Consider the following 20,590-nt stretch of genomic DNA (forward strand, 5'->3'; position numbering starts at 1 on the left):
AGCCCAACTACCGATGATCATCAGGTGCACCTTAACTTTGAAATACTGTTCCTTTTTGCGTACCAATGTCAAAATATTGTCATTAAGCTCAGAAATACCAGATCATCCCTATTGGGTTGAATATGTATAAATGTGAAACTTGCTTAAGCTCCGTCCAGCCTCCGCTACGCACAATTTTCACATTATAAAGACTAAAATTCAGAAATGCTTGCTAAAGTCGATACTTCGAATTTATTAATTGGGGCAGTGGGCCATTCATTCAAATACTCATAACTGTAGTATAATTTATGGTAATTATGGGAAGCTGCCAAAATTCTGCTCTAATCAACTTAGCAAAGTCACTCAAATAAATCCCATAAGACGCCAACAACTTTTGCGTGTAATATTTATGTGTATATTTTTAAAATCCATCTGGACAGGCTTGGGCAATTGAGAATAAATTAATTTGTTGCTTTAGTACAGTATATGATTAAAATTATGATAAATATATTAGGAATAGCTATGTACAATAGAGAAAAGTTACATCCGATTGGTCCTCGAACTAGTCCTTGTCTGATCAAACCAGACTCGAGACATTATTGTATAAGCCAATGGCTGACAATTCCTCCACATCGATATCGTCCGGTGGCAGGCGGTTCTGCCAGGCAATCGGATGTATGCTGGGGTTGGGCGTCGCAAGTCCTTGGATATGGGGCGACTGTAGAGGCCTATAGGTGGCTCGATTAACGTATTCTCCGCTCATAGATATATTGGATTGGGGAGAGGTGAGCACTTTTCCCGCATAGAGTTCTTCATTGCGATAGAAATTTCCATTTGGTACGTAGCCAGAGCTGATCCGCCTGTGCTGAGGCTGTGGCTGAGGCGGCGGGGGCTGGGGGCGATGTGGCAGCTCATGGAAGTAGGCATCCTTTGGAATGTGTCTGTCGGGGAGGCCAAATTGGGGAACAATTCTGTGGGGTATGCTGTATGTTGGTGATGGGTTCAGCGAGGCAGCTTCAATGTGCTGGAAATTGTTGTTCAGATGGGACGGCGATCGCGAGGCCATCAAAGTTGCTGGCTGTGAGTCCTGCTCCTGTCCCTGCTGTTGATTAGAGTCTATTGTGCTCTGCAGTTGGGCCACCATACCTCTGACCTGGCCCACATTGGGCTTTTTCAGGCATTTGATTTCGCTGTTTCTGATTTCCACTTTGTTTACGGTCTCGCTGCCATTCTGCCTGATCTCCGCCTCTTCGGCATACTCCATAATGGGGTTCGAGTAGAACATGTTCGGTATGGTGGGAAAGCTGTCCTCCAGACAGAGCGGTTGTCTCTTCGTTAGATTTGAGACCCCTCTCTGACTGCTGGAGTGCGGCTGTCCAAGGGCTGCTACTTCGCAGGCCTGTTCTTTGTACAATAACTTATCGCCACAGATTCTGTCTGCACTCTCGTTAAGGGCAGCTTCCTCCTTGCTCAGCTCCGCGAAGGAGGCGTCTTTTCTCAATGCCTTGATCACGGAGTTGAGCATGTTCTCTCCTCGGCCGATTCGATGATAATATTTGTGATAGTCGCCTGGAGGTGGGTGACTGCCGGTCGGTGATGCCTGCCAGTCCCAACTGTTGGAGTTCTGGGAGGGATTTGACGTCTCACTGGAGTTGGGATAGCGCCGTAACACGTGCGTGTACTCATCAAAGTTGGGGCTGTTTACACTCTCCTTGTCTTCTTGCAGTCGAGCTGAGTCGGCTCCCGGACTTGGTTTATACGGAGGGGAGAGCGAGGAGAGCTGATGTTTGCTCTCCTGTTCGCTATCTCTTTCCATAATCAACGTGGTTTTCTCCAGTAGAACCCCCAATCGTTCCGACACTTTCAGGAAATCTAGCTTCAACTCGTCGAGCTTCGAATGCTCCAGATGCTCGTCTTTTTCCGTCTGTTTGGCCTCCGCCCGGCATGGAGCCAGATCAACAGCTGCATGCTCTCTGGCCGCATCCGAGTCGTCATCTGTGTCACTATCGAGCTCTACTTCGGGTGATTGATGAACAATAGCTTCTACTGCCTGATCCTCCAGGACATCCACACTTCTGGAGTTGGTAAGCCTGCCAGTTTCATAATTTTTCTCTAGCTCGAGCAGTTCTAGGCTTCGACAACGCGAAAGTGTCCGCTCGATCCTTGAACTTTTGTTTTGGTTATCGTATGTGGATCGCATGGGCTCACCTCTTCGCAGAAACTCGTTGAGATGCTGCCTCTTGTTCTCGCAGCGCAGCCGATCCTCGATCATTGTTCTCGTTAGCTGCTCTATCTGGTCATTTGTCTTGATGGCCAAGGCTTGGACCTTGTGACCCAAACGCTCCTTAGTCTTATTCACGTACTTCTTCAGGCTCTTGCGGTTGCAGTTGAGTTTGTTCTCAATGTGACGAAAGAAGGGACCACAGTAGCAGGTGTTGCCCACGCTCACGGGCCCCTTGTGTATGTGCCCGGCTAGATCCAGAAAATATTGCTCGCCCGGCTTCAGTGGGTCTTTTGGAAGGGTTTCCAGCTTTGGTGAGGGAAATGCTCGCGGATCGGGAAAATAGTGGCAGCCATAGGGCGACCAATTAATGCCCTTATCCACTACATCCCTATCCCTATCCTTGTCGGACCTGCTGCCCTCCTTGTGCTTTTCTTTGCGGTTTCGGATTTTCTTCGGTGTATTCAATATCTCAATTATTTCGCGATAGTTCTTTCTGATGGCAATGTGCATTGGACAATCGCCTTGAGCGTTTTTGATCCCCAAACGAGCATCAGCCTCGAGAAGAATTCTGGTTAACTTTCTTCGGCCCATGGCGCAGGTGATGTGCAAAGCGGTGTCTCCGTTCAGGTTCGTCTTGTTGGGATCGCACAAGGCCGAGAGCAAAATCCGTGTGACCCCGGCATGCCCATAGCGGCAGGCTGTGTGCAAGGGCGTGTCGCCATACTGTAAAGCCGATGTGAAACATATTACAGCTGGTAAATAATTACAAACGAACCGTCTCGCTTACATTGTTCTGCACATCAGGATCGGCTCCAGACATCAGCAGCTCCCTGGAGCTCTGATTGTGCCCGTTCTGGGCAGCCAAGTGCAGGGCCGACAGACCCTCGTGGTTGACAACCCCCAACGTGCTATTGTGTAGGGCTTCAATTGTGTTGGCCACCCTTGCCTTGAGCCTGCTCTTCTCTTTGGGCTGCACCTTGGCTGCGGGTGGGGGTGCGCAAATCAGTTTAACACAGCGACTGAAGCCTCGACTGGCCGCCTCATGGAGTGGCGTGTTCCCGAGACTTGACTCCTTGGCCATGCGGTCTGCATTGGTGGACAGGAGAACCTCCAAGCGCCGGTCGTCCCCTGCGACCACTGCCTCATGCAGGGCTGTCCAGTTGCTGGAGTCGGGCTGAAAGGTTCAAGGGTTAAGCGCCACACAACTTGGACGTTGCTGAACTCACCCCAGAAATTGCGTTTGGCAGAGCTTCCTGTTTCTGAATGCGGGTCGATCCATGCTGCATCGTCTTCAGGAAATCAAGACACAACCACTCAAATTAAACTACCTCAGATGGCTGTGGCCATTGACCATTGATCTTGTCGGAGCCAGACATCAAGACTGTCAATTGTGCGATTACATACAAGTGTTTGCTTGTATGTGTCCCATGTACGAGTACGTAATGGCGTACACGTAGTAATTACAATTTCAAATCAAAATACTCGTTTGTAAAACCGTTTTAAAAACCCTATCAAACACACAACTTGTTTCAAATCGATCCAAGAAGTTTCTTTCTTGGCACTTGCAAGAACTCGGCGATAGAATTACATATATATCCGGAGCGACTACATTTCACTTAATCCTCAGGTTAAAGCCAACTTGAAACTGCGTCTTGCCACAAATGCGATCCGATCCACTTACTTTAACTTGGATTCTAAACTGCGCGCCCTTGTTTACACACTATTGGTGTCAGCTAGGACGCATGCGCACATGCTTCTGTTGAATCAGATTTCCAATTCCGTTTTTTGCACTATTTTGCCTACGTTATATGGAACGCCCAGGGAGATAATTTGGCTAAGCCAGGCCTAAAAGAAACTACAAGAAGAAAGCCATTCGGTCAAAATTGGCAACAGGTTTATCCAAGAGTGGCCATACGCGCAAATATCGCCTCATTCAGGCTTATCGATAGTTCAATACGGTCAGGATTTTTGTCAGGGTGACCGTTTACGGAACCGACGGTATATTCACGATATATCGGTATATAATGGTATAATTTCATAAATTTTATTTTCAACGTTATATAGAAATGCAATAAAAGCAATTATTTAAATTAAACCAGTCAAGTATAAAATTGATTCATCAATCGTATAAAATTATGTGGGTTGAGCTAAGTGTTTAATTTAGCTGGGAATATTCGACGGAAGAAAGAATAACCAGGAATTAGTCGTCATAACCAGTTGACAACAATGAGTCCTATTCCATGCACACATACCCTGGGGGAAATGAATGTTATAGAATTGTGAATATGTTTGTCATCCAAGGCTCCGTAGGTATCAGGATCGACATAAATATACACAAGATACTAATAGGGTACTTGAATATGTCTAAAGAATATCAATTTGAGAAAAGGTCTTTATAAATCACGTTTCATCTCTATATAAAATTAACAAAATAGGGTGTACAAAGGCCTATACACGCATCATGTCTTTAAATACCAGCAACACTGCGACTGATTTTTTGTTGAACTATTTTGTTCAAACCTTGTTTTAGCCAAAATACAATAAAAACAAGGACTAAAAATTAACCAATTGTGTAGAAAATTGATGCATTAATTGGATAAAATTATGTGGGCATGGCTAAATATTCTATATAGCTAGTAATATTCGTCGGAATATCAAAATCGAGGAATATGTAAAAAGAACTTGAATTTGTCAGTATATTCACGGTATATTTTTAAAATGAGACGGTATATTTTGGTATAATATTTTATTGAAAAGTCCGCGGTCACACTGAGCTCCACTTTTTGTTTGTCATCCTTGAATTTAATTTTTAAAACGTTAAAAAAAGTGCAAGTATGGCATTGGCTGAAATTTGTAAGATATCCAATGCTTCGTACATGAAGCCCACTGCCTGGACTTCGGCCGATGCAAATGAAGACTTGAAGACATTTTCGTGCAACTTGGCGAACCCCTACACTTTGGCTGCTCCGCCATTCGAGAATGTGAGGGCAAAAATTTCTCGCTTACACAGAAGATAATTTCTATTTTCTTGTATCTTTGCAGCCTATGCTCAATTTGAATCAAATTCAAGCAAATTCTGGTAAAACCGGCATCAAAATAGATTTCGATCATGGCACCACAACCCTGGGCTTCAAGTACCAAGGAGGCGTAATTTTGGCTGTTGATTCACGTGCCACTGGAGGCCAGTACATTGGCTCGCAGACAATGAAAAAGATTGTGGAAATCAACGACTTTCTGCTGGGAACCTTGGCCGGTGGTGCTGCCGATTGTGTTTACTGGGATCGTGTCCTGTCCAAGGAATGCCGCTTGCACGAACTGCGCAACAAGGAACGCATCTCGGTAGCCGCAGCCAGCAAGATCATGGCAAACATTGCCCACGAGTACAAAGGAATGGGTCTCAGCATGGGCATGATGCTGGCTGGTTATGATAAGCGTGGTCCCGGCCTTTACTATGTGGACTCTGAAGGTTCCCGCACGCCTGGAAATCTATTCTCCGTCGGCAGTGGCTCTTTGTTCGCTTATGGCGTGCTCGACTCTGGTTACCGCTGGGACTTGCAGGATAAGGAGGCGCAAGATCTGGGCCAGCGTGCCATTTACCATGCCACCTTCAGAGATGCTTACTCTGGTGGTATCATCCGAGTTTACCACATGACCCCAACTGGATGGATCAATGTTTCCAACACAGACTGCATGGAGTTGCACTACAAGTTCAAGAGTGAGAAGGAGGCTCAATAAAGAGAGTTGTGGAACTGTAGGAGAATATAATCATCCAGTCGAACGAAGTTTGTACACTATTGGAAAATAATAATAAAAACAAGCGGGAATAAATGTTTAATAGGCTTTTCATTGAATATTAGATTGGTTTTGTTCTTTTTCGGATCTCTGTTGGGTTATCATCTCTAGAGTCTCCTTGTGTCTCATTTCGGCTCGCTTCTGCTTAAAGGTGCGCTTGGTGTTCCTTCCGTCCACACGATTTCTTCGCAAGACACCACGTTCCATTGCCTGGCGTAGCTCTTGCGCCACATCAATGTCCGTCGGGATGTGAATTTGCCGGATCATGCGATTGCGAACCATAAAATTGTCGAATGGATGTTGCCCGCCATTGCGATCAATGAGAACGGCATTTGAGAGCTCACAGTTCATGTGTCCGTCGGCTATATCGACAACTCCAGCCACAGAAGTCTCATTTCGTAGGTCCATCAGCACAGAGTGTCCTTGCAGCATCACAGGCCAACAGTTGAGAGTGTTGGCAATTAAATACTTTTCTTGTGAACTGAATTTCTGCATTTTTATAGAATTTGCATGAATTTGATTTAAATTGTTTACAGGCTGCAAGGGTACAAGCAAACTTAAATTATCTTCGTTGAAAAAAAGGTTTAAGCGAAAAAGTTCAAGAAACAAAGAGTCGCTATATTGCGTGTAAGCCGTAGTATATGCCTTTGTATACCCTATTTTTTTAATTGTATATGATATTTATATGAAAATAAACGTAACTTCTAAAGACCTTTTCCCAAATTGAGATTTTTTAGACATATTCATGTATATGATGAGTGTTTTGTATATATATCTCGATCCTGATACCTATTCTTGGTCCCTACAAGAAGACATTAAGCTTTAAAATATCGTTGAAATATTGAAAATAATATTAAATAATATTGAATAATATTAAAATATATTGAAAATAAATTGTTTTTGCCTGGGATGACTACGTTTGTCACTATGTTCACAATTCTATAACATCCATTTCCCCCAGGTTATGTGGTCATGGAATAGGACTCATTGTTGTCAACTGGTTATGACGACTAATTCCTGGTTATTCTTTCTTCCGTCGAATATTCCCAGCTAAATCGAACATTTAGCTCAACCCACATAATTTTATACGATTGATGAATCAATTTTCTACTTGATTGGCCTATTCCAAATACTTGCTTTTATTTGATTTCATATAACGTTGAAAATTAAATTTAATAGATTGATGAAATCGACAGAATATACCATCATATACCAGGGCTGCCAACTTGTTTTTAATAGGAAAATGTACAAAGTTAGGTACATTTCAGTACATTTTAAGATATCTGGAACTAAAACTAAGATTGTAGAGTGGTTTGCAGCCTTAGGCCTATATAGCTGTGCCACGCTCCAGATTCTGTTTGATCTCTGCAGTGTGCTCGCCATAGAAACGGTCCAGCTTCTTGTTGAACTTGGAGTTGCGCTCGTTGATGAAGTCCACATCGGCGTCGTCGTTGTATATGCGCCTTCTCGAGTACTTCTTTCTGCGTTCTATTTGCTGGTCCAGATCGTTGACCATTTTGTTGATGGCTGCCGGAGTGTCTTTTGTCAGGGCATGCAATGTTGTGTGTGGACCTCCGTAGAAGGCCTCTCCGAGCTCAGCCTTTTGTTTCTCATACTTTTCCATGTCTCGTGCGGGCATACCTTTGACCAGGCGGCTGTATTGCCTTGCTGTTTGTGCCTCATACGTGGAGAAGCCTAGGTCGGGGTTGTCCTTGCGTTTTTTCTTCTTTTCGATGCGTTCGGCATCGATGGCGGACACCTCCAACAGCTTCAGGCGCTCATAGTCCTTGCCGGCGGCTTGGGCATCTTCCCGAGCCTTGTCATCTGCCAGAAGCCACTCTGCTTGGCGTTTACGAGCTTCCCAGTTTTTGGGCAGTTTTTTACGGGCGTCCTCCGCCACAACTTCCTGATGATTGTCTGTGCGGGCTTCTTGCCGTTTCTTGTGCAGATCGAGCAGACGCGCCTTGCGTTTTGCCAGTTTGTCCGAAGCAGATTTGTTCTGCTCCATTGTACAATTTGTAGTGAAACTAGTTTAATTATTTTAAATTTTGTGAATTTCTTTGTTTATCTTTCCTTGCTTTCTTCTTTTTCTTCTCTGGTGTAAAACCAAGTTGGCATCTCCGACAGAACAGCTGTCTGGCAACTAGTTGGCAGGGCCAGCGTTTTGCGCGAACATGCGAATGTACTGTTTATCAACCAACACGTGCGAGGTTTGTTTTGTTTTTTGCTAGGAACCAGCCACCAAAATGAAGTTTTCGTACAAAGTAAGTTGCTATAATCTGTATAGAGCACTTAACCCAACCTCTGCTGTTATAGTTTTCCAACTTGTTGGGTACAATTTATCGCAATGGTAATTTGGTCTTCTCGCCGGATGGCAATTCAGTTATTAGTCCCGTGGGCAATCGGATAACGGTGCACGATTTGAAAAAGTAGGTTGCAAGAATTTAATGGCTAACCGAATTACATTACCCTTAACCATCCTATCAGCAATAAATCGCGCACCCTTTCGTTGGAGTCGCGCTATAATTACACAAACATTGCGCTTTCTCCGGATGGAAGCCTGCTGATCGCTGTTAACGAGCAGGGCGATGCTCAACTCATCAGCATGGTGTCCTGCACGGTGATACACAGGCACAAATTCCAAACTGGTGTGCAGTGCATCTGCTTCAGTCCCGATGGAAAATATTTTGCCGTGGCGCGTGAGAATTTGGTGCTCATCTTCTGCGCACCAGGAGAAATAACCGGAGAGTACAACCCGTTCGTACTGAAACGGAGCTTCCTCGGTGGCTATGATGATGTTACCTGGCTGGATTGGTCTTCAGATTCGCGGCTACTGGCCATTGGCTGTCGTGACAGCTCGACAAAGATCTGCGCTATCAACTACACAACGAATTTCCGCACTTACAACTTAACTGGGCACACGGATGGTATTGTATCCTGCTTCTTCGAAGCCAATAGCTTGCATCTCAACACAATCAGTCGGAATGGACAGCTTTGTTTGTGGGAATGCAGCTTGGCCCCATCGGACTTGGAGGATCCAGAGAAACCCGAGGTGCCAGCTCCAAAAAGCAGGAAGCTGGAGCAAAAGGACTCGGACAATGAATCCGAAGACGATGTAGAAAACGTGGTAGAGAAGCAGGCTTTAAAAGAAGACTCGGCAGCTATCGCCCTCGATGTGAATGAACTGAAGGACGAGGCAGTTAAGAAGATGCATCCCTTCTTTTATAAAAAGCTGGCCCGACACTATCTGGCTGATGAACCCCGCAAAGAGCAAAGGGATGTCCAGTTGACGGCAGCCAACTATAACAGGCGCACTAAGGTCTTGGTTGTGGCCTTTAGCACCGGAGCATTTTACCTCTATGAGCTACCCGATGTGAACATGATTCATTCGCTGAGCATTTCCGACTATCCCATCTCGGCGGCGATATTCAACTGCACTGGTGATTGGGTGGCCTTGGCGTCGCGTGAGATTGGACAACTATTGGTCTGGGAATGGCAAAGCGAGCAGTATATTATGAAACAACAGGGCCACAGCAGCGAGATGACCTGCATTGCTTACTCTTCAGATGGCCAGTACATTGCCACTGGCGGTGAGGACTCCAAGGTGAAGCTGTGGAACACCCAAAGCAGCTTCTGCTTCGTCACCTTCAGTGAGCACACCAGCGGTGTGACTGGCATTCAGTTCAGTAGGAACAAGAAGTTTTTGGTCAGCAGCTCCCTGGATGGCACAGTGCGTGCTTTTGATGTCATCAGGTAGGTTTTACACCGTACAGTTCTTACAGAAGACGATATCTAACATATGTTGATTTTCGTATAGATATCGAAACTTTAGGACCTTTACCTCACCGAATCCCGCTCAATTTTCCTGCGTTGCAGTGGACTATTCCGGCGAGCTAGTAGTAGCAGGCGGGCAGGATATCTTCGACATATTCCTTTGGTCGGTGAAAACGGGCAAACTTCTAGAGATCATCAGCGGCCATGAGGGTCCAGTGGTCTCGTTGGCTTTCTCGCCAGTAGCCACATCTTCCACTCTGGTTTCGGGTTCTTGGGACAAGACAATCAAGATTTGGAACTGCCTGGAGAGCAATAGCGAGCATGAAACCATTGATGCTGTCTCAGATGTCACAAATGTGACATTCAGTCCCAGCGGTGAAGAGGTGAGAGCGAAAGATATGCCGTACCTAGATAATACTACAATACACTCCTATTCAGATTGCTGTGGCCACATTGAGCGGTAACATAACCATTTTTGACATCAAATCTGCCAGTCAAGTGACCAGCATAGAGGGACGCAATGATCTGAGCAGCGGTCGCATGGAAACCGATGTGATAACAGCCAAGAAGAATGCCCAAGCCAAGTGAGTCCTTGTAGCAATCGAAATCGTTCAAGCTTCAATTTAAATCAATAACGATTTCAGTTACTTCTCCACCATTGAGTACTCTGCGGATGGGGAGTGTCTGTTGGCTGCTGGAAAGTCTCCCAATATTTGTATTTACCATGTTAAGGAGGCCATCCTCCTCAAGAAATTCCAGATCACTCAAAACCACAGCTTAGATGGCCTGAATGTAAGAATTTTCCAAAAGCACATTGATTTAATGTAATGTATAAATGTATTTTTTGCTACTTATTAAATTAGGATTATATCAGTCGTAAGAATTTAAGCGAATTCGGCAATATGGCTTTGGTGGAGCAACGCGAAGAGTTTGAGGGCGGAAAGGTTGCCATTCGATTGCCTGGTGTACGCAAAGGAGATATGTCCTCCAGACGCTTCCAGCCCGAGGTGAGAGTGTTCTCTGTAAAGTTCTCGCCGACTGGTCAGGCCTTTGCAGCTGCTGGAACGGAGGGTCTCTGCATCTATGCCTTGGATAAAGGTAAGCTATATCTAAAGGGTTTAAGATTGTTTTCCCATATGTTCACTTCATTTTGTTTCCCATTCAGGCGTTGTCTTTGATCCGTTTGACTTGTCGCTGGAAGTGACGCCGAAGGCGGTCCATGAGTCTCTCAAAAAGCTGGACTTTACAAAGGCGCTGGTTATGTCCTTGAAGCTAAATGAACCCAATTTGATTGCTTTGGTGGTGGAGCGTGTGCCGTACAGGGATAGTAAGTAGAATGCAAAATCGTTTTTTATACTATTCATGGGCCAGTCCTTGTCAGTTGGGCAACCTTCGGCCTTGCCGTGTCTAAAAATAGCAGCGACACACTCACCAGAGGCGGTCGCCATTGCCCTGACTCCATTTTTCGATCGAATGTGCAAATTTGCACTTTTGCTGTGTTAATAAACAGTTTCAAGGCTCTCTCGGTTTGCCTTGGTTAATAACCCCTTGCAATACCTTCCCCTTTCACATATATAAATGGCCGTAAACTGGTCATAAACTGCTCTGCCATCTGCCCAGCACGTGTCTGCATTGCATGCATATGGAGTGCTTGTATATTCATGCCAATTTTGCCTTCCTACTTACATCTTTCTAGTCGATCTAGTCTGTGCGGATCTGTCGGCAGAGTTTGCCCAGCGCTTGTTGCAGCAATTGGCCCGCCTCTTGCAATCCACGCCACACATTGAATTCTATCTGCAATGGAGCTGCTGCCTACTTACACTGCATGGAAACCAGGATGGCGTCTTCCAGCACACTGGCCTGCTGGCCCTGCATGAAATCCTCTCAAGGAAATACGAAACCCTCAATAAAATGTGAGTATTACCATCCTTCCCTTTCTCTGAACCAATTTTACTGATTCCTTTTATATACTCACAGCTGTGACTATAACAAGTACACTTTGAGGGTTCTCCTGGACAGGGCCGACCAGTTGGATCAAGGAAATGAGGGAAACAAGAGCACCATGGACGGGGACAGCGATGATGATATGCTGCTTATTAGGGCAAAAGAGAATGGGTCATCACAGATGCAGTTTAGCGACGAGGAGGAGAGTGCCACCGAATCCGAGGATGACGAATAGGAATGTTGTTCGATACATCCGCCTTTTGTCGATGTCTTGTTGATTGTGTTTAAATGCAAATATTAGTTTGTTTGGTAAATGTACGCGACTTTTCTTTTATTAAGAATAAATTTAAAGCTTTTCCTAGAACCCTATTCGAGAGCTCACCGAACTATGATCAGCTTAGTGAACACCGCAACTTAAGAGATGGAAAGGATACATACTTACATATATGTAAGCTTGACTGGCATAGCAGATAAATCTTAGATAAATATATTTATGTTAATATAGTGATATAATGTATTTACATTGTGTCTGTATTTTCATATCAAATATAAACTCGATTTTGCTTAACAATAATATGTTTACAAAAACCTGCCTGATGCCTGGTGTGCGCTGCTTGAACTACAGGTCGGTTTATACAATACATATGAAGATGTTTTCGAATTAGTTGTAAAAGCCACAGCTCTAATGCTTGCATAAAAATACGCTATAATTGATAAATAATTCTAAATATGTATGTAAAAATCTCTAAAAAGCGTTCACTGTTCCTCTGTTAAGTTATTTACAATCCAAATATCCTTAAAGGCCATTTTATTATCTCCTTAAAGCACCAATGCAATTTCTTGGCTGATTTGCCTAAGCCTAATAAAAAAATTCAACTAAAATAGCCGTCTGCTAGAAAATAGCTGTCTCGTTTCGTAGCTCGAACATACTAGGTATGCGCATACATACGATATGTATTGAATACTTTCAAAGCAGGGACAGCCATCCCTTTCGATTCAGGGGTATATTGTCACTAGCACAGTGATATATAAATATGTATATATTCTCCAGCTTATCTCATTGACAAATGTGTGTGCTGAGATTAAAGAAATTCACTGCAAAGCCAAATCATGCATAGGTAGGACTGCAGCTTAAGCATATACTCGTAGTTCTGTGAGTGGTGTCCCTCATAGCATAGATTAAAATTAATGTGAAACTAAAATTATCGTTAAATATAAGATACGTTTTATACAAAGCAAATACTCCAAATGAATCAAGTATTCTCCGTGAGCAAATTGTCGATAGCTTAGTTATATTTTGTTCATAGCACAGTGTGTCCGATATAGGAATATGTAGCATTGTAGCTGCTGGCAATTACTTATGTAGGTAACTGTAGTTTTCACTTGTTGGTTGTACTTCGATGATAGATTTTGAGGTTCAAAGACTCTTCTTTTTGATATTGCACTGTGTGTCTTCAAAACTTGAGTTTAATTTGTCAGATTTACCGCCCATTGCCTATAGAGTTTTTAACGGAGTCCAGACATATGCAATCTGGAACTCCCCAAGTCCTAGGACGACTTCATCAGCAGGATCGGCCAGTACAGGAGAACAAATACAAAGAATAGTATGGGAAAGACAGCGCGGGAGACCTTATCGATCTCCCGCCACATTATCTTCTCGACGCCCGTGTCCGTGTCCGTCCATGCCACCGAAAGTAGGCTCTGCCGCCGCGCCGGCTTCGGCGGTCCTCCGTTTCCCTGCAGCGATGTCTGCGAAATAAGGCGGCTTGACAGGTGCACACATTCCCTAAAATTATCTAAAAAGATAATCACTCACCTGTCCGGGCGTCGTGGGCGTTTGGGTGGCTTTACGCGACCGCACGGCTCCGCCCTCCCAGCTAGCCACCGTTGCACATTGACCTTTTTCCATGTTACTGATGCGCTACGCGATTTCAATTCGGGACGATAAGAAGGTGGCATTATTTATTAAAGGGATATCCACAGCTCTGCCTTACCATTGGCAGTACCTTGGGTATGCGGTTCACCTGGTACTGGTACTGTACGTCCAGGACTTTGACCACAACGAACTCGGCCAGGGCTGCGAACACGGACAGCATGCAGCCGGCCATCCACAGGTCCAGGGCCTGCAACAGAAATGTTGTTTAACCTCTATACTTTATTTTGCTGGTTAACTCATTGGCCACCTTCACATAGGCCACTGGGGGAATATCCGCCCCCGTGAACATGGTGACCAGCGTCAGCATGCAGGTCACAAGCAGAGTAACCCGTCCCGGTATGGCGTCTAGTCCCAGCCAGAAGCTGAACCAGGAGAGCATCACCACCAGCGAGGAGGGGGCGAACGTCTGGATGAGATGATGGCCGATCTGGCGCTCGAAGCGGAAGAACACGGTGAGCCGCGAGAAATTGCCCACCTTCTCCGGCATGTAGCCATCGCTCTCCTCCAGCTGCAGGGGCTGGCCCAGATTGTACTGCAGGAGCTTCAGTTCCGGATTGAGGGTCACGCCCGAGTCGGACCAGCGGAGCTTCACCTTCTGGTTGTTCGATGAGACTTCATTGAGTGAATTTTGAATTGTAAATTTTGTTAGAGGCTGCTCTTGTCTGCGGGGAATGGGAGGGGTTGCCACTCACAGCTCTCAATGTGGATGGGACACACTTGTATGTCCATGGGGTACAGCTGGAACTCCATCTGGCAGGCAATGATGGCATGCATCCGCGCCGCATAGCGAACCGTCTTGTTTTTGTACAGCGTCACTGATGTGAACTTGTGGGTCAGAGTTGCTATTTCTACAACGAGAAGACATCGAGAAGACGTTGCAGAGATGCGGAACAAATGGGGTTTGATTAGAACTATGGCATTGGAATCGAAAGACTCATTTTTCTTTGCTCATTTTTGTGGTTGAGTGGTTGATTGTTTATTGGTTGATTTGGCCGGTGCTCGTGATCGCCTTATGTCTAGTTTAAGCATCAAGTTTCTACAAGGGAAGAGTGCGGTGTCTGCTCTACTTAGCATAAATAACCCTGTCCGGTACCTTTACCGCCACTGATTTTGGACTACAGAGGTACCACTACTCTAAACGGAGCAGGTCATTGACGCTCACATTGCAAAAACAACATACACAGCATGTGCATGACGAGGCACATTGATGCTTGTTGTTGTTGTGGGAAATATTTGCTCTTCTAGTACTTGGCATAAAATGACTTTTATTTTGTAAAAACTCTTATTCGTTAAGAAAATATGTGTGCACTTATCGATCGTTGGTAAAAGAGTATAATTAAAAAGAGTCAGTATGAAAAGGGGTATATTATAGACTTTGATTTTATTGAAGCTGATTATATTAAGATTTTTTTTATTGAAAAACCACGAGGAACATTCTAGTTGTTTTCCATAATAATAAGATCAACGATCAAGTATCAGTGTATGCCATTAAAAGAGATCCATCCATTACCCACACTAACTGCAAAAATCTAAGAAAATTTAAAGGAGATATTTCGGAGCATGCCTTTCAGAAGTTGAAAATGTTAATTTTACCAAAGATCCAACGATTCTGGAGTTTTGCACTGATAAAACATGCAGTTGTAGTAATCTTGAAAATAACGTGACAGGACGGAATAAAGCTTGACCGATTTGCAATCGATTTTCGTCCTTTAAATGTTGACAATGGCAACCAAAAAAACGTAAACCAAATAGAAAACCACATTTTCCCGACAAAGTACAGCCGTGATTTCAAGGTGAGAGATCTAATCAGGGGACTCCGAGTGCAACTGCAAATTTCGTTTTTCATTTTTCGTTTGGAGCGTGTGGGTGAGAGGAATGTTTAGAGTTCTGGCGGGTGTGGTTGGAGTTGGAGTGCCCTGGGTGACCATGGCATTGGAAGTGGATGTGGAAGTGGTGGAATGGATTTCGTGCGTGCAATGACGCGCCACGTGGGCGGTACTAGTAGTATCTCCTGATGGGGGGGATTTAACGAGTAAAAGCAAACGAAATGTAAATTTTTTTGTTCACAAATGGTGGATGCCAGTATGGGTATATATTTATATATATTTATAGACAAGGTATATACTACATCTTGTTCATTAGATATCATAATAGTATTCTGAGAATGTTGAATATACAGATACAGATTGTATGGAGGATATGGATTGATTTCGATTTGGATGGCTTTTGGCATAACACAAAATTGTAAACACAGATCTAGATTCATTGATATACTTAAATCTTTGTTCAGATGAAAGTTTTTCGAATCTCTTTCACCCTTATTGCGTAGCATAGAGGTGGACGCAACATATGGACTTCCATATCCTATGTAGAAGTTTCAGTATTGTTAGTTTGGAAACGATTAGTCGTTAGAGAAATCAACGGAACGGATTAGGAAAAACAAACAGATACAGAAGAATTTGTTACTATATACAAATGATCATCCAAACTTATATGTACTATATAGTAGATATCTAGATATTAGACACATATTGTAGTAGTAGAGGTTGTCGGCTGGACAAAGTGCACGATTGGGAATTGTTTCAGATCCTACAAACGCACACACAAAGGCATACATGGAGTTTGTTTATTTAAAGTTTGAAGAACGTACCGGCAATTTTCGAATTGAGAAAGTACGGATCCGGCTGCCAAAAATTCTCAAAGACTTCTGGAAGCAGTGTCACATAGTCGTCGCCCTCCTCGAAGATGTCGTCGGGGATCTCCAGTCGTGGCTCATGCCAGCACTGATGTATAAACATGTCTACTCTGAAAATATACACAGTATTGCTATATGATCCATTATGGTCGCCCGCATTTGATCTGGGACGCGGCTCCACTTACCTAAAGTCCATATCCTCTACGTTAATTGAGTTAATATCTACAACAAATATGCTAAAGTCTACTATCACTGGGGATCCCTTCTTCGAGGGCGGTCGTATTTCTGCAATAAATCATCAAGGCGATCGCTGATTATCTTCGACTTGGGTGTGAACTCATTAGCATATACAACTCATATGTATGTACATATGTACATATAAACAATGGTTACACCAGCTCTTCCACATGAACACCGGCCATCCAGCCATTCAAAATAATAGAACGTCTCGTGCGCAAATTCATTTACGTGTGCCTCTGTCGGTGCGGTACGGTGTGAGTTCTCTAAAAAGGAAACACACATCACCGACAGCCACCTCGGGCTCTCTTCAAGTTCAGGGCCAGTCTACGGGGCTAATGGTAATGCGTATTACACAACCAGGGAAAATCGATAGAAATAAAGGTGTTGATTAGCTTCCACGAATGTTTTTCTTCCAATGAAAACTGCTCTACTCGGCACAGTTAAAATTGTCCTTAATTATGCATTTCCTTGCAGGCGGTTGGGGGAAGCTTCCCGTATGGGGGGTAATGGGATTCGAGTCCGTGGAAGCAAAGATTCAACGATCCATAAGTTAGGAAATAGTTTATTCTAGAAGTCCCATTCGATTATATTCCCATTATATCTTGAGGGTTCTTTCATAGTTCCAGTCAAAGAAATTGTCGCCGGTAAATGTTATTTTGATTTGAATCGATCGTAATTGTGGATGACGTCAAAGACCTAAATTGCGGCTCTCAGACGGAGACTGTGGAGAACCGTAACCGTAACCCAGTAACAAAGACGGAGGCCCTGAAATTTACCGCGTCACGAAATGAACAAAACCGTGAAGAAAAACCGAACACGCATATGCATATCCTGCGGCTGTTGGTGGTTTGGCGGGTTTCATGGTTTCATGGTACAAACAAATCAGAAATCACAAAAAGAATGGCGAAAAATCCATGCAATTAAAAACAAAGGCTGGAGAGGAACGAATCGCACTCGCACCTCAACCTCATGCTTCAAGTGGATGGAAGCCGCCGACACAGACACAGCAGACACCCATAGAGAGGAGTACGAAAGGTAACCTCCCATTACAATAGTACGAGTAATTTGTTCAGAGGGGGGTTTGATTTGGTGTTGGTGTCGGCCGGGCCGGCCTCTGGGTCTGGGCTTAACTTACCCTTGACATAATTAGGCGGAAGAACCACTCGCGGCTTGGCTGTGTAGTTCACTTGGGTCTCCGTTGCTTCGCTCAGCCTGCAAAATGAGCAGCAAAAAAACCAAAGAAAAAGAAAATTTCAAATACAATCCTTTATATGGAGTCACGGACAGGGGGGGGTTGGGGCTAAGCTAAGGCTGGGGGCTGTGGCTGTTGGCTGATGGCTGCCACATGCAACTATTGCAAACTTTGTCAATTTAAGTCTGAATTTGAAATTAACTTCATTCGTGTTTGCTGGGCTGCCTTCTGTACTGCTGTGTTCCGGTCTGTTCTGTTCTGTTCTGCTAGACTTGACTTTAGCTTCTGTTTAACTGGTTTGTAAGCGAATTATATTATGTACGTGGTTTGCTTTTTGCAGTTTTTTGATATTATTCCAATCGGATGTAGTACTCATATGACGTGCAGAATTCCCATTTGACTGGTATCCAAGTGACCTTGCTTCTGGGTGATTTGTCAAAAACGAACCGATTTTCTATTTGGCAATGCTCATATCCAAATGAAGGTTGCCGGTATACCTAACGGTCGAGTCTGTCCCTTGAACTGAATCCACATCGAGCCTAGCTGGAAAAGGAAGGAGGAAATTCGAGCTGAGCTTACCATATCAATATGAATCCCAATCCAAGCGATATGAATGCGTTCCTTTTGAGTTTGCCAAGCATGGTGTTGGGGCGACGGAACGGGAAAGGAATTTTGTAACTTCAGGCCTCAATTCATCTCACTTTACACCGACGTGGGAATTTCATAATTCGGTCTCTGTAACACAATATTTTGAGCATCATTTTTATTTTCAATTTCATTTTCGGTTTCGGGTTTTGGTTTCAACCGAACTTTGCGGAGTACTGGTATGTTATATCTCTTACATTGTATTTCGATTGATTTTGTTTTCGTTTCTTAACGTGTTTTCACTTTTCATAGACACTATGCACATACACTCATATGTACATAATTGCACTTGCAGCAGGACACGAACACGAACGATCACTGAAAAAAACAAGAGAAGGGTAGGGAAGATCGTAGCTGAGTCCTTGATTCGAGACTTGTGGTCCCGCAGTCTTGCCTCCAGCTCGGTTCGTTCTAAACTCAAACAAACAAAGAATCTCACAGTCGAAGACAGTCGAGCTTTGGTCGCGAAAGTGTGCTCATCCAGATACATATGTATGCCAGTATCTATGTGTGTATCTACATACCATACGGATGCTAGTGTGTGTCCGCATCCATGATATGTAGATTCCTCAAGCGAGGGCCTCTGTGTGTGGGCTGGCTGGATGTTACTGTTAGCAGTCAACCAGCGGCGTATGGCGATTGCGGATAGCGGCCGTAAGCTGATACCCAGTGAGATGTTCTATGTGTGGGGTGTGTTCTGTGTCGTGGTGTTTGACGGAGGAGGCATTGGTCGTGTAATTGCCCCAGCACTGGGGCCGAGCACTAGCACACTTCGCGCCAAGATTCAATTGAATCGCGTGCCAATTTTACTTAAGTCCGGTACATTTTGCTATCCGCCTGGCGATGCGATACGATATATAATAACAGCTCAATCTATGCCACTACTTATACATCCGATTGATGTTCGTATCGTATAAAGTACGCATCCAGATATCAAATATGTACCTTTAAGGAGGGCCAGAGAGAGATGCCTGATCAATTACACACTTCCTGGCTTGTGTGACTGGTTCAAGCACACATAATTGCCTGGACTGGTGTGGACTGGACTTCCATTTCCTATAAATTACTTTCTGTTTCTCACTCAGCTCTTATCTTCCTGTTCTCTGACATTGACACTGGCAATGGCATGGTCGTGTGGTCAAGTATTTTTCGCAAATTAAAAATTCCACTTCCAGATCTGAGAGCATGCATACCACTCGTAGTATGTAGATCGTCAGATGAACAGCATCCGGCTAAGCCCAACGCAAATGGTCTAGCTGTAGGTGTAGGTGTAGGCAGACGCAGACGCGACACAGACTCAGATGCGACACGTTTTTTTTGTCAGATATAGATCTTAGATGGGAGTGTTTAAGTCATTTGCACTAGGTATGTATATAACACGTATACGTATTCCATTCTTTTTGACAATTAGTTATTTTATTACGTAGGTACATATTTATATAAATATTTGGGATGATGTTGGTTTGATTTGATTTGTTACTGCCACTAATTAACTAAAAAAAAAATCATTTATTTCCATTTGTACTCGCACTCGTTGAGCTGTTCGGCTCGGTTCAAAGATCCACACAAAATTAAAACAAATGAATTTTTAATTTTAATTTTTTGAACTCTTGCCTGATTATATAAAAGAATAACTGCCTAGTCTTGGCAGGCAGGCAGGAAACGATTCTCGGGGACTTTCGATTATGAATTGGCAACATTGAAAAAAATGTACTTCCCCCAACAATGGCATTAATTTTGTAGTTAATGGCATTTATGAATGTGTTCTGTTGCGGTTTCATTCCCAGAACCGCCTGCAATTACACTAGTTTAACGCTTGCCTCACGCGAGCCCCGGCTTTCCACCGCTACACTCCACTCCACTCAACTCCGTTCCATCCAATCAAAATCTAAATATTATTGGGAAATTACCGCGTTACGGGAACGACGCGCGCCCGAATCCGTTCGCCTTCGCTCAGGAACTAAAACTGAACTCAACGGACAAAAAAAGTACGCGAATTTCTTGCCACTTTCCTTGCCAGCTTTAATACGAAATACAACAACACCAACAATAACTAAAAAAAAAAAAACCAACGTCCCCCAACGCCGCTCGACCGTTCAATGGAGACTGAGGCACGACAACCAACTGTAACGGGTTTCCATTTACAAGGAGTTTGGCTTGTCGGGGAAG

The 20,590-nt window shown here is 44.0% G+C and overlaps 6 protein-coding genes across 11 annotated transcripts; 2 read left to right on the forward strand and 4 right to left on the reverse strand.

Annotated features, from left to right (window-relative positions):
- Positions 1–205: 205 nt before the first annotated feature.
- Positions 206–4,100, reverse strand: LOC108159960. The gene is made up of 3 exons (XM_017293630.2): positions 3,430–4,100; positions 2,991–3,377; positions 206–2,926 (listed from the first exon to the last, which is right to left on the reverse strand). The coding sequence occupies exons 1-3, from the start codon at positions 3,487–3,489 to the stop codon at positions 557–559; spliced, it is 2,817 nt and encodes a 938-aa protein (XP_017149119.1). The 5' UTR covers positions 3,490–4,100; the 3' UTR covers positions 206–556.
- An 857-nt stretch (positions 4,101–4,957) lies between these two features.
- On the forward strand, positions 4,958–6,031 carry LOC108160588 (proteasome subunit beta type-5). The gene is made up of 2 exons (XM_017294683.2): positions 4,958–5,184; positions 5,246–6,031. Exons 1-2 carry the CDS (start codon positions 5,038–5,040, stop codon positions 5,936–5,938), a joined length of 840 nt encoding a protein of 279 aa, XP_017150172.1. The 5' UTR covers positions 4,958–5,037; the 3' UTR covers positions 5,939–6,031.
- LOC108160589 (U7 snRNA-associated Sm-like protein LSm10) lies at positions 6,028–6,637 on the reverse strand. The gene has a single exon (XM_017294684.2). The coding sequence runs from the start codon at positions 6,488–6,490 to the stop codon at positions 6,047–6,049; it is 444 nt and encodes a 147-aa protein (XP_017150173.1). The 5' UTR covers positions 6,491–6,637; the 3' UTR covers positions 6,028–6,046.
- Positions 6,638–7,195: 558 nt separating this feature from the next.
- LOC108159483 (pre-mRNA-splicing factor Syf2) lies at positions 7,196–8,100 on the reverse strand. Its single transcript, XM_017292814.2, has one exon. It carries the CDS (start codon positions 8,001–8,003, stop codon positions 7,323–7,325), a length of 681 nt encoding a protein of 226 aa, XP_017148303.1. The 5' UTR covers positions 8,004–8,100; the 3' UTR covers positions 7,196–7,322.
- A 48-nt stretch (positions 8,101–8,148) lies between these two features.
- LOC108159480 (periodic tryptophan protein 2 homolog) lies at positions 8,149–12,284 on the forward strand. Of its 2 annotated transcripts, XR_001775326.2 has the most exons (11): positions 8,149–8,259; positions 8,312–8,424; positions 8,483–9,748; positions 9,813–10,152; positions 10,208–10,353; positions 10,414–10,561; positions 10,633–10,867; positions 10,935–11,096; positions 11,466–11,682; positions 11,747–12,022; positions 12,076–12,284. XR_001775326.2 is itself a non-coding variant. In XM_017292809.2 (10 exons), exons 1-10 carry the CDS (start codon positions 8,242–8,244, stop codon positions 11,946–11,948), a joined length of 2,847 nt encoding a protein of 948 aa, XP_017148298.1. In that variant the 5' UTR covers positions 8,149–8,241; the 3' UTR covers positions 11,949–12,284. The 2 variants fall into 2 exon arrangements, 1 of the variants encoding a protein (XP_017148298.1); XM_017292809.2 differs by having other exon boundaries at positions 11,747–12,284.
- Positions 12,075–19,863, reverse strand: LOC108159482 (glycine receptor subunit alpha-2). 5 transcript variants are annotated; one of them, XM_033390378.1, is made up of 10 exons: positions 18,619–19,863; positions 18,356–18,511; positions 17,720–17,796; positions 16,530–16,629; positions 16,300–16,475; positions 14,342–14,497; positions 13,897–14,261; positions 13,720–13,836; positions 13,530–13,634; positions 12,075–13,462 (listed from the first exon to the last, which is right to left on the reverse strand). In XM_033390378.1, exons 2-10 carry the CDS (start codon positions 18,415–18,417, stop codon positions 13,262–13,264), a joined length of 1,359 nt encoding a protein of 452 aa, XP_033246269.1. In that variant the 5' UTR covers positions 18,418–18,511; positions 18,619–19,863; the 3' UTR covers positions 12,075–13,261. The 5 variants fall into 5 exon arrangements, with proteins under 5 accessions (XP_033246269.1, XP_033246268.1, XP_033246270.1 ...); XM_033390377.1 differs by having other exon boundaries at positions 13,708–13,836; positions 18,619–19,861; XM_033390379.1 differs by having other exon boundaries at positions 16,300–16,454; positions 18,619–19,860.
- Between the last annotated feature and the right edge of the window lie 727 nt (positions 19,864–20,590).

The sequence above is a fragment of the Drosophila miranda genome, chromosome 3, assembly GCF_003369915.1.
Source record: "Drosophila miranda strain MSH22 chromosome 3, D.miranda_PacBio2.1, whole genome shotgun sequence".
NCBI classification, from domain to species: Eukaryota; Metazoa; Arthropoda; class Insecta; order Diptera; family Drosophilidae; genus Drosophila; species Drosophila miranda.

Excerpts from the sequence above, each read along its gene's own strand:
- LOC108159960 (XM_017293630.2), bottom strand. The coding sequence starts at position 3,489 with ATGCAGCATGGATCGACCCGCATTCAGAAACAGGAAGCTCTGCCAAAC. Across the intron at positions 3,378-3,429 it reads TGCCAAACGCAATTTCTGGG|CCCGACTCCAGCAACTGGAC; the intron begins GTGAGTTCAGCA and ends TGAACCTTTCAG. Across the intron at positions 2,927-2,990 it reads ATCCTGATGTGCAGAACAAT|TATGGCGACACGCCCTTGCA; the intron begins GTAAGCGAGACG and ends TCGGCTTTACAG.
- LOC108160588 (XM_017294683.2), top strand. The coding sequence starts at position 5,038 with ATGGCATTGGCTGAAATTTGTAAGATATCCAATGCTTCGTACATGAAG. Across the intron at positions 5,185-5,245 it reads CTGCTCCGCCATTCGAGAAT|CCTATGCTCAATTTGAATCA; the intron begins GTGAGGGCAAAA and ends GTATCTTTGCAG.
- LOC108160589 (XM_017294684.2), bottom strand. The coding sequence starts at position 6,490 with ATGCAGAAATTCAGTTCACAAGAAAAGTATTTAATTGCCAACACTCTC.
- LOC108159483 (XM_017292814.2), bottom strand. The coding sequence starts at position 8,003 with ATGGAGCAGAACAAATCTGCTTCGGACAAACTGGCAAAACGCAAGGCG.
- LOC108159480 (XM_017292809.2), top strand. Across the intron at positions 9,749-9,812 it reads CGTGCTTTTGATGTCATCAG|ATATCGAAACTTTAGGACCT; the intron begins GTAGGTTTTACA and ends ATTTTCGTATAG. Across the intron at positions 10,562-10,632 it reads ACAGCTTAGATGGCCTGAAT|GATTATATCAGTCGTAAGAA; the intron begins GTAAGAATTTTC and ends TTATTAAATTAG.
- LOC108159482 (XM_033390377.1), bottom strand. The coding sequence starts at position 18,417 with ATGCTTGGCAAACTCAAAAGGAACGCATTCATATCGCTTGGATTGGGA. Across the intron at positions 16,630-17,719 it reads TCCGCCTAATTATGTCAAGG|AAATACGACCGCCCTCGAAG; the intron begins GTAAGTTAAGCC and ends GATTTATTGCAG. Across the intron at positions 13,635-13,707 it reads TACCCAAGGTACTGCCAATG|CGCATCAGTAACATGGAAAA; the intron begins GTAAGGCAGAGC and ends GAAATCGCGTAG.